Source organism: Girardinichthys multiradiatus, chromosome 20 (genome assembly GCF_021462225.1).
Source record: "Girardinichthys multiradiatus isolate DD_20200921_A chromosome 20, DD_fGirMul_XY1, whole genome shotgun sequence".
Lineage (NCBI taxonomy): Eukaryota > Metazoa > Chordata > Actinopteri > Cyprinodontiformes > Goodeidae > Girardinichthys > Girardinichthys multiradiatus.
The window spans coordinates 11,060,763-11,072,144 of record NC_061812.1 but is presented as its reverse complement, the minus strand read 5'-3'; the positions used below and the strand labels follow the sequence as shown (position 1 = coordinate 11,072,144).

The 11,382-nt window shown below is 38.6% G+C and overlaps 1 protein-coding gene across 1 annotated transcript; it reads right to left on the bottom strand.

Moving 5' to 3' along the window:
* Nucleotides 1-420: 420 nt before the first annotated feature.
* Nucleotides 421-11,083, bottom strand: nmur3 (neuromedin U receptor 3). The gene is made up of 3 exons (XM_047348619.1): nucleotides 10,934-11,083; nucleotides 9,044-9,965; nucleotides 421-1,044 (listed from the first exon to the last, which is right to left on the bottom strand). Exons 2-3 carry the CDS (start codon nucleotides 9,939-9,941, stop codon nucleotides 614-616), a joined length of 1,329 nt encoding a protein of 442 aa, XP_047204575.1. The 5' UTR covers nucleotides 9,942-9,965; nucleotides 10,934-11,083; the 3' UTR covers nucleotides 421-613.
* Between the last annotated feature and the right edge of the window lie 299 nt (nucleotides 11,084-11,382).

The window sequence follows — 11,382 nt, the reverse complement described above, 5'->3', positions numbered from 1 at the left end:
TGGAATCAAACCCACAACCTTCTGGTTGCTTCTACCATTGAGACATTCACATTGCAGGACATTTTATATTTCCATCCATCCAAACTCACCACATTTTTTTTATAGTTAACAATAAATGCTCAACAATTACACACTTAGAAATAATGTATGAGATTTAAGTCAAATTGAAAACAAATTTGTTTAGAAAACTCTTGACCAATTAGACTAATTAAGGTAGTTCACTCCTGGATTCTTATCACATAAAGTCTGCTCAGTATTTAGAAGCTTACAGATGCAATGTCGGCAATTAATTTCTTATCCCGGACTGTTACACTTTCACTATCCAGAGAGGCAAAGAAATCTTGCATGTTTTGTGTTAAGACTGGGCTTCATTAACATCAGCTTCACTGAATTACTGAATTTCTTATTTTATTTCATGCAACACTTTAGACAAATCCAGTGCCATTAGTTTTACAGCCATCACTTAAAAATATGTTTGCTGTCTCTTGGTGATAAGTTTGATAATTAACAAACTGGTGTCGGTCTATTAGCAAGAAAGCAAATAAACCAATTTCTCCAAATGTTTACACATAATTTAAAATATTTCTGCTTATTTCCAGATTTCACACAAATCTCAGAAAACAGAGGTCTTATAGCTGGTCTCTTTAGCTACACATGGGAGGACTGCAGTTTCCATTGTCAAAGTCACACTAGGAGACAGCAAAGGTATGGTAGAAGTTGAGTCCTTAATCTCATATTCAGTTCTCAAACGTGAGATCGAGGAGTCCAGTAGAATCTTCGGGAATGGTGGTGAGTCTCTGACAGAGCTGTTGCTTTCAGCGTGAGAGCACACAAGTTCCCGGAAGCATTCTCTAAATCGTGTGGACAGCAGACTGTAGATGATAGGGTTTACCGCAGAGCTTAGGTAGAAGAAGATGCCAGACAGGATGTGGATGTACTGATAAACATTGTGCATCACATCGGTCCACTGGCTGACTGAGCTCCACAGAAGCCGCTCAATATGGAAGGGAGCCCAGCAGACTCCAAATACAGCCACAACAATCGCTGCAGGATCAAGCCAGACAGAGAGAAAGGTTGCAGTTATCCTTAAAGAATGAGCTGAATTTCAGGCATTAAAGTTTGTTTAAAGCTTCTTGGATGGTGGTGCACATGAAAAAGTGTTTATCTGAGTCCCTTTCAACACATTTAAATATGAGTCATTAACAGCCCCAAGGCAAATATATTTATATTAGGAATATTAATAAAACAATGATTAACAACAGAAATAAAAGATTTATCATAGATTAAGATTCATACGTGGACCACGGTCTTTTCACAATAAAAAATCACCATCCTGTCTAAAGGAGCACACTTGCTTCCAGTTGTCTGTAAAACTAATGGTTAAGAAGAATTGGTAGTTAAAAGAACAGTTTACGTACTTAAGAACAATTTCTCTAAAAAGTAAAATGCTGTTACATTTTAAATATTGATGGTTTTATTGCATGCATTTCAAAATAACAAAACAGGACATACTGTTTTTTTCTGCACAGCAATTTAATATGGCAGAAACCAAAAATACATAAGTGCAAAATGTTCGAAACACCTAAAAGATTTGACTATCTATTGTCAGTTCTGAATTTCTTCTTTAGGATGCTTAGTTCTTTTTGTTCTTGATGCTCCCTTAAATTTCTTACCTTGTTCTCTATACACTGATCTCTTACTGGTCTCTCTCTGAAGGCGGCTTAGCAGATGCAGAATAAATTTAGCTAGATATTGTGTGCACATGCCATCAGAATAACTTGATGTAGGTGGCATTACATGGAATATACAGTTAGAAGCAGATATTTTAATGCATTCTATAAAAAAATCATAACTATTAATTTCTCACTATGTGACATTTAATTAGATTAAACATTTCTTTCTTTAGCTCGGTTAGAATTACCAGAATCATTTCTGATTGCTAAATGCTAAGGTAATGTGAAAGATCATTATAGAAAATGTTCATTTGCTTTATTTATATTCAGATGTTTACATACACTAAGGTAACTATGCCTTTGGAAAGCCCAGACAATGATGAAGATTTTAAACACTTATAATGGGGTAATTCACAACATTTGAGTGAAATATAGACACACCTGTGGATTTCTTTAAGACAAGATCTCAAACACAATGCCTCATGGAGAAATCAAAATAAATCAGGTAAAATACCAGGAATAGAATTGTGGATCTCCACAAGTCTTGTCCAATAATTCCCAAATGCCTGAAGGTGTCACGTTGTGTCCCAGAGATAAAAAATGCGTGGTTCAGATCTAAAGCAAAAGACTTAGTGAAGATGCTGGTTGAGCCTAGTAGGACAGTGACATTATCCACAGTGAAACAAAATCTGTACCGATATGGGGTAAAATACAACAGACAGAGGAAGTAGCCATTACTCTAAAAACAATGTGAAAAACCAGACTCCAGTTTGCAAATACATTTAATGACAAACATTTGAATTTCTGGACAGATTTTCTGTGGTCTTGGGTTGGAGCATAAAGGGGGAAGACGCCACCCTAGCTGTGAAGCACGGGGGTGGAAGCATCATGTTGTCTGGGTGTCGTGCTGCAAGAGGGCCTGACTGGCTTCACAAAATAGATGGGAAAATGAGGTTCATATCAAAATATCAGCCAGGAAGTTAAAGCTTGTGAACAAATTGGTCTTCCAAATGGACAATGACTGTAGCATACTTCCAAATTAGTTACAAAGTGGTTTAACGAGAACAAAGACAGTGTTTTGGAGTGGCCATCATAAAGGCCTAATCATAGTTTGATGGATAATTTTTGGGCATTGCTGAAAAGGTGTGTGCGAGCAAGACAGTTTACAAACCTGACTCAGTTACACCAGTTCTGTCTGGAGGAATGGGCCAAAATTCCAGAAAACTATTCTGTGAAACTTGTGGAAGGATACCAAACATGTTTTACACAAGTTGTACAGTTTAAAAAGCAATTCTAACAAATGCTAGGTAAATATATTTAAATGTATTTTGAATGCGTATGTTAACCTCGCCATTTGAAAGATTCTGATCTCAATTGGAAAGAAATTGTAATCTAAACGAGAGGGGTGGTTTATGCCAATCCTCAATCCGAACCACGTCCATCTAAACACTTGTTCTGATCATATTATTCTGATCGGGGCAAACTGTCCTGACTGCATATTTGTGCCCCATCTCAACGTGATGCATTCATCCACTGGTTTCTAGTCTTTTGTGGAGGAAGGTGTATCAACGCCATATCTGGAGGCAGCACTGAACTTGTAGTTAAATTCCTGCTGCTCTCTCATCCTGTAATGCAGGAACAGTAACAGCACGTATTGCTGAGCCTGTAGCTTAATTATGGAATGCAATAACGCCTTAACTGCTTTCAGAACCTGGTGCAGGTCCATTCTGGGCTCTCATGTTCACACCGAACACAGATTCTGCGATAGGAGCGGCCGATTTACATGTTATCCCTATGTAGAGGCGCGTTCAGGAGCGGAGCGGCACGGTGCGAAAGAGACGAAGTACGCGGTGCGGAAGGCGCGCCGAACGAAGCGGTAGCGGAGCAAGACCAATGGACAAGTTGAAAAATCTGAACTTTTTCCTAAATTTGCATTGTGTCAACCAATCAGGGACTGGATGTGGCTGTGACGTAGGGTGAAAGACCGCAGCGGAGAAAGACCAGATCATAGTGGTGGTGTGCGGCAAGCCAGAGTTGTATGACTCAACTAATTATTTTTACCAAGACAAGTACAGAAAGGACCTGGCCTGGTTATGTTTAGGCACAAATATCTTATATTTAGGAGATGTGGACATTAAAAATCGGCAGTTTTTTTATTGAGCTGAGATTTATTTACTCACCGAAGACAGATAGACAGGCGTTCAGCAGCGGGGGATACAGCGCCGGTAGTTGGTGTCCCGGAGGCCGATTTGTCTCCCAACGCGGGACAGCAGATTTTCGAACTGGGTCCTGGATAAAGGGAAGTACTGCTGAAATCGACCGTCATCCAGATGCAGCTCCTGGAGTAGGTGGTTGTAATCTCTGAACTGTTCCCGTCCCAGAAGAATCTGGTGAACCCAGGGACGACGAAGTCGGCGGCATTTTTTGGCTCTCCACAGGTAAAACACCATAATTAGGTCCGTGAAATCCATGTCTGCCATGTTCAGTAGAAACCACCAAACAGCGGATAGAAGCTCCTCCTAATTGATGACGCGGTGAAGCGTTGCCGCTTTTTGACAAATGGCAACGCGGAGTTCACGCAGAATGTCAAGCGGGCAAAAGCACAAAAATGACGCGATATATTCACAGAATCCGCGTTCGGTGTGAACGCACCATCAGAACGCTCAGAACCAGCACACTGCTGCGTTTCTTGTATTTTCTTTTTCAGCTAAGGCAGATGTACAACTTCTTCTGCAGTTGTTTTTGTGAAATTCGACAACACTGCACATGTCAAAGTGCTTTTATTCTAAATTAAGCGTGGTACAGGAAAACCCACTTCATGATCAGATTATTTGATATTGTGCAAAAAATAAACAGTGCATTCGAATTAATTTTCTTTTTATCCAAAAATATTTTAATCCGATCTAGAAATTTTGCGAATTTCAACATAGCTAACGTAATGTAACAAAGGCTAATTTCTCTAAGCCTTGCATCAACATGGGAAAAACAAGAGAACATGCTCTTCTCAGTAAGGCAAATGTGTTAAACTTCATAGGTCTGAAAACTGCTAACTGTAAACAGCTAGTTGCCTGAACTTTGTAACATCTACAGTCAGCAATAATCAAAACATAGAAAACAACTGGAACTGTGACAAACAACGCTGGCACAGGATCCAAGTTTATCTTGCTGCTAAACACAGTGAGGAGACGTAAGAGAAGAATGAGCCTTTGTCTGTTTCCTCCAAACTTATTAGGGTTTATAGGAGAAGACTGAGTGTTGTCCCACTGGAAAAAGGGGATTGTCCAGAGCATTAACAGCAGGGGTGTCAATGAGTGGGACTTTTTTCCCCACTAAGTACATGTTCTAAAATAAAAAGGTTTAGTTTTTCTAAACGTTTCAGTGAGATTTTGTTGCTGAAATAAAATACGTATATAATGGAAGGATTTTAACTTTTTCTAGCTAGGATACATGCTATATATAGTATTTTGTTTACGGTCACTCATATTAAAACGTAAAGGTCCTTCCTATGGTTGAATAAAATGTTTTGCAGGTTAATCTATTTTGAATAAAGGCTAAAACAAGATGTTTGACGGACGGTTTATTAAGAAATATTTTACAAGGTAACATATACTGCAAGCTAACATTGTGTACATTTCCACTGGCTTATCTGACTAATTCTGTTTTTAAAATTAGATACCAGGGGACTATTTTGAGAGATTAAATATTATTTTTGTTTCCTGTCAACTAAACTCTTGTTCCAAGGTAAATATGCTAAGTCACTTTCAGTAATCTTTGATGGCCAGGAAGCTATTTAATAGTGTGCATAAAATGTAAAAAAACAAAAAAGTAAAATATTTCTGAAAAATTTTAATATTGGTAATAATCCTGCATATCTTTTAGAATGTATGGAAATCATTAAAGATCAACTTGTTTCAACATTCAAAGGAGAAGGAGCTTTACGATCCATGCATAAACATCCTCATATTACAGATAGTCACAGCTCTTTCTTTTTTTTTTTTTTTGTGAGTCACTGTCTGGTTTTGGTCAATAAATTACTTGGGTAGTAAAAGAAAAGGTTACATTGATTTGAAATATAAAGTTCTTCATAAGAACCACACCAGTTGGTGACATTTTTCCTCCATAGGAATGGAGTATGTGTACAACATGCAACCATTGCACATTAGGAAGTGATTGAATTATTATTACCTGTAGGAGTTTTTATCACCCTGGCAACCAAACAGAGAAGACTCTTGTTGCTTTTGGTAGTGTTTCTACCATGTCCTGTACAGTTATGTGTTTGAGGTCATCTGTATCATTTATCTTAGAGTAAGCCTGTATCTCTTCATTATGTGCACTTCAACATACATTTTAATGATTGGAAATAAATTGAAGAGAAGAGACTGATTGATCACTAACTACATATGCTGCAGAGCAGGAGAGGGAGCACAGCCCTTTGATAATTGATGATGTTTCTAAAGAGATTTAAACTTTCCATCTTGTGATTTATCTGTATAAATGCTTCTGACAATAAAACTAAACTACTAGAAATAATGGTTTAATCCATTTTAGGTTGCACTGCTTAACTGAGGTGCACGGCAAGACTCAATAGCAAACGTGATCTGATCTTCAAACTGAAATGTGATTTTGGCTTGAGAGAGATAAGAGTTTAAAGGAAAGAGAAGACAAATTAATCTGTGAATACTTTTGTTATTTGTGTGTGTGCTGGATGTGTCTGTTCATGCACTTATTTCTAATAAGCTAAGAAAAAAAAGCAGTTGCTGTTTAAAGTGAGAACGGTTTGATTCTTGAAATATCACTAGGATTGTTGCTGGTGTAGTGCAGTGAATAAAGATGAGGTTTGGTAGGTGACCTAAAATCAGATCTGCACCTGATCTTTATTGTTCTCCAAACCAATTTTTTTGGTTTTCATGTCCTGACTTTTTTATATCATGGGGGTGATAAGAATGCAAAATATTTGTTTTAAACACAGCAATGAATTTGATTGGTCCCAAATTTTTATATATCTTTTAAGATAGTTTTCTGAAAGTTGTGCTACGGCATTAATAGTTACAGTGCCTTGCGAAAGTATTCGGCCCCCTTGAACCTTTCAACCTCTTGCCACATTTCAGGCTTCAAACATAAAGATATAAAATTCAAATTTTTTGTGAAGAATCAACAACGAGTGGGACACAATTGTGAAGTGGAATGAAATTTATTGGATGTGTCAAACTTTTTTAACAAATAAAAAACTGAAAAGTGGGGCGTGCAATATTATTCGGCCCCCTTGCGTCAATACTTTGTAGCGCCACCCTTTGCTGCAATTACAGCTGCAAGTTGCTTGGGGTATGTCTCTATCAGTTTTGCACATCGAGAGACTGAAATTCTTGCCCATTCTTCCTTGCAAAACAGCTTGAGCTCAGTGAGGTTGGATGGAGAGTGTTCGTGAACAGCAGTCTTCAGCTCTTTCCACAGATTCTTGATTGGATTCAGGTCTGGACTTTGTCTTGGCCATTCCAACACCTGGATACATTTATTTGTGAACCATTCCATTGTAGATTTGGCTTTATGTTTTGGATCATTGTCTTGTTGGAAGATAAATCTCCGTCCCAGTCTCAGGTCTCTTGCAGACTCCAACAGGTTTTCTTCCAGAATGGTCCTGTATTTGGCCCCATCCATTTTCCCATAAATTTTGACCATCTTCCCTGTCCCTGCTGACAAAAAGCAGGCCCAAACCATGATGCTGCCACCACCATGTTTGACAGTGGGGATGGTGTGTTCAGGGTGACGAGCTGTGTTGCTTTTACGCCAAACATATCGTTTTGCATTGTGGCCAAACAGTTCGATTTTGGTTTCATCTGACCAGAGCACCTTCTTCCACATGTTTGGTGCATCTTCCAGGTGGCTTGTGGCAAACTTTAAATGAGACTTTTTATGGATATCTTTGAGAAATGGCTTTCTTTTTGCCACTCTTCCATAAAGGCCAGATTTGTGCAGCGTACGACTGATTGTTGTCCTATGGACAGACTCTCCCACCTCAGCTGTAGATCTCTGCAGTTCATCCAGAGTGATCATGGGCCTCTTGGCTGCATCTCTGATCAGTCTTCTCCTTGTTCGAGATGAAAGTTTAGAGGGACAGCCGGGTCTTGGTAGATTTGCAGTGGTCTGATACTCCTTCCATTTCAATATGATTGCTTGCACAGTGCTCCTTGGGATGTTTAAAGCTTGCTAAATCTTTTTGTATCCAAATCCGGCTTTAAACGTCTCCACAACAGTATCTCGGACCTGCCTGGTGTGTTCCTTGGTCTTCATGATGTTCTCTGCACTTTGAACAAAACCCTGAGAATATCACAGAGCAGGTGCATTTATACTTGATTACACACAGGTGGATTCTATTTATCATCATCAGTCATTTGGGACAACATTGGCTCAATCAGAGATCCTCACTGAACTTCTGCAGTGAGTTTGCTGCACTGAAAGTAAAGGGGCCAAATAATATTGCACCCCCCAATTTTCAGTTTTTTATTTGTTAAAAAAAGTTTGACACATCCAATAAATTTCATTCCACTTCACGATTGTGTCCCACTTGTTGATTCTTCACAAAAAAATAGAATTTTATATCTTTATGTTTAAAGCCTGAAATGTGGCAAAAGGTTGAAAAGTTCAAGGGGGCCGAATACTTTCGCAAGGCACTGTATGTTTGAGGTTATGTTCCCATGATTGCACCAAAACATGCACTAAGGATACTTTATACCAAAAATGCCAGCTGTTTTTTTTCTTTTTCTTAGACCTGACAAACAGATTTGCAGCTTTTATTTTATAGCATTAAATATTTATGACTAACATTCACTTGTGTAACAAAAACCTTGATGCCAATTTTATAAATCTTTGAAAACAGTTTTTTTTTCTATCAGATTTGATTCACAGTTTCATTTATCTGGGAGTGTAATCAATAAAGTAATAAGGTTCTGGAAATACTTCAAAAGTGTTTCTTTCTACAGACCCTCGCTTGCTTATGAGAAAAGCTCTGAAAGAAGCACGGATAAAGAGATATGTTGTGAAACTCCCAGTAATGCTCTACACTTGTTTTTGAGATTATATTGGAAATAAGTGGCATACAGTAAAAAGAACGTGTTGAAATAACAGGCCTTCAGATTGACTACTTCTGGAACCTTGTTGCAGCTATTATTCTCATTATGTTGAAAGACAATATGACATAAATTAAAGCAATTAAAAAAGTTTGCAAAAAAATTTAAAAGGGCAATAAATAATAATTGTACACACCAGTTTGTGGACTGTTAAACAATCTAGAACACCAAATTTGTATAATTTCTGTTACAATTCAAATGATCCTTGCTGATAATATTGACAATCTTTTGTTATGTTATACTCACAGAGCATCTTGATGACCTGCCTTCTGCGCCCATTCTCCCCAGTGATTCTTCTCCTGGTACTGCTGCTGCAGTTCTTCCACAGGTTCTTCCCAGCATGCCGCCTTTCTCTACCCAGATGAACGCCCATCACTAGATAGAGCATGCTAATAATCATCATAGGAATAAAATAGAAACACACAGTTGTGATTTGCATCACCAAGTTATAGATCCACAGAGGCTTGATCACAGCACATATGGCTGACTCCTCCATTCTCTCAGGCAAGTAGAAGATTCCATGAAGCGAGGTGTTAGGGATGGCACAGATCATCGACACCACCCACACAATGGTGATGACCCGTTTGGCATGCTGGTTGGTCGAGAGGTATTGTGTTTTGAGTGGATGCACCACAGCGATGTACCTCTCCACGCTGAGTGTCGTGACGTTGAGGATGGAGGCAAAGCAGACCGTCTCAAAGAGGAAGGTCTTGAAGTAGCAGCCGCCCTCACCAAAAGGGAATGGGTAGTTTTCCCAAAGGTCGTAAATTTCTAATGGCATCCCAAACATCAGCATGAGAAGGTCCGAAACAGACAAGCTCACGAGGTAAAAGTTAGTGGGGTTTCGCATCTTCTTGTGTTTTGCTATTACTGCACATGTGAGAAGATTTCCACACAACCCAGTGAGGAAGATTAAAAGGTAAACTGTTGTCACGGGGAAAAAAAAGGGCGATCGCTTGGGACCGAGGATTTCAAAAAGGTTGATTTCAGGAAACTGCTCAACAGTGTTGTTCTCTGAGGCATTTAATGGCACACTAGTGTTGAAGAGTGGCACAGATGAAGTGGAACCCTGCAACAAAAGCTCCATTGTAACAAGGAGGGATGGAAAAAACATGGAAGGTGTCAACAAATCCTGCTCTGGCATCTGGATTGGTTCAACTCCTGGGGCCTGAGTTAAAAAAAAAAATAGGAAAAAGAACAACGTTGTTCTCATGATGAACAATCCTGAAACAATGTTTATTGGGGTCAAATATATTTTTCTGCTTTCATGGTAATATTTTCATGCCCCAATTTTGTGTCAGTGAAAACCTTCATTATAAATCATGCTGGAAAAGAGGAAACAAGCTGCCCAAAGATTATTGGCAGTGCAGATGTGTTGATTGAAACAACCACTATCAATTTGTGATCCAAAGATGGCAAACAAAAATTCATTTGCATGTGTGTTTAGTTGGTAGGTTTTACAAACTGATTACATTAAGTATGAGCTCAAAAAACAAATGTAGATAGAACAACTGACGTTTCAGTCCTTATTTTGCAATATTTGTATTATTTTCCCTTACACAGTGCCTCACACTCCTAATGTCAGACATTTTGTACTGAATAAGCATGCTGCAAAAGAAACAGCAGACATTGAAGTGGCAAATTTATGCATGTGTTGGAGGATGTAGCTTTTACTGCCATGACAATCGGGTTGAAATCATTCTCATCAACCGTTTGCGTTCAAAATAATTGCCATTACACACGCTGCAATGATATGTGCTAATGGCACATTTTGCACATAACCTTTTCTTCTGAAAAGTTAATTATGTTGCCCACATCAAGCAAATCTGGGATTGTCTGACAAAATATGACAGAGTAAGTTGCATTTTTTTTTTCAAAAAACATCCTAATGTACGTTCTGTATTTATGTGGAAATGTGTCTGACAGATATAAAAAAAAATGAAATTGCATCTATTTGTGGTCTGAATGTTTTAATCGCTTATCCGTGTAGTGTTGCGTTTTACTGCGATAATTAATGCAATTTATCCGCATGAGCAAATCAACAATAAAAAAATGTCCACTTTTCCTAAAGCACAAAAAGACTAATATTGTTTATCTATAAAACATACATAGGAAATGTCAGAAATAAATCCTCACCTTGATGTTGGTGTGCAGGTTGCTTCTTATTGTAAACACGTTGTGTGGTCATGCTTGTATTGGAGAGGCAAACGGAAAGGACAATGCATGCAGGTAAAAGTTGTTTCGAGCGGTTCGGGTCCGTACAGAAAGGAGAATGCAGACGGAGGAAACTGCAACTGCGCTGCAGCTGTTCTCCTCTTCAGAGAGAGATTACCTGGTGAAACAGAGAGAGGAGCTGGAGAGAGCCGGAGAGAAAGTGATGAAGGGCAGAGGGTAATCAGGGGACTGCATTGAAAGATCAACAAAAGTGTCGATAATCCAAGCACATCCTAAACTGGAATGCAGCGAAATGTTTTCTTTACATTCTAATTTTAAAATAATAAAGCGCAATGCCTGCTGAAATAACTTTTCATTAAAACCGTTCCGCCCTTTCCGCCGCTGAAATGAAAAACTCTCATGCTATCTCA

Coding starts and splice junctions, on each gene's coding strand:
- nmur3 (XM_047348619.1), bottom strand. CDS start 9,941: ATGCCAGAGCAGGATTTGTTGACACCTTCCATGTTTTTTCCATCCCTC. Junction 1,045..9,043: donor GCAGGTCATCAAGATGCTCT/GTGAGTATAACA, acceptor TTGATCCTGCAG/CGATTGTTGTGGCTGTATTT.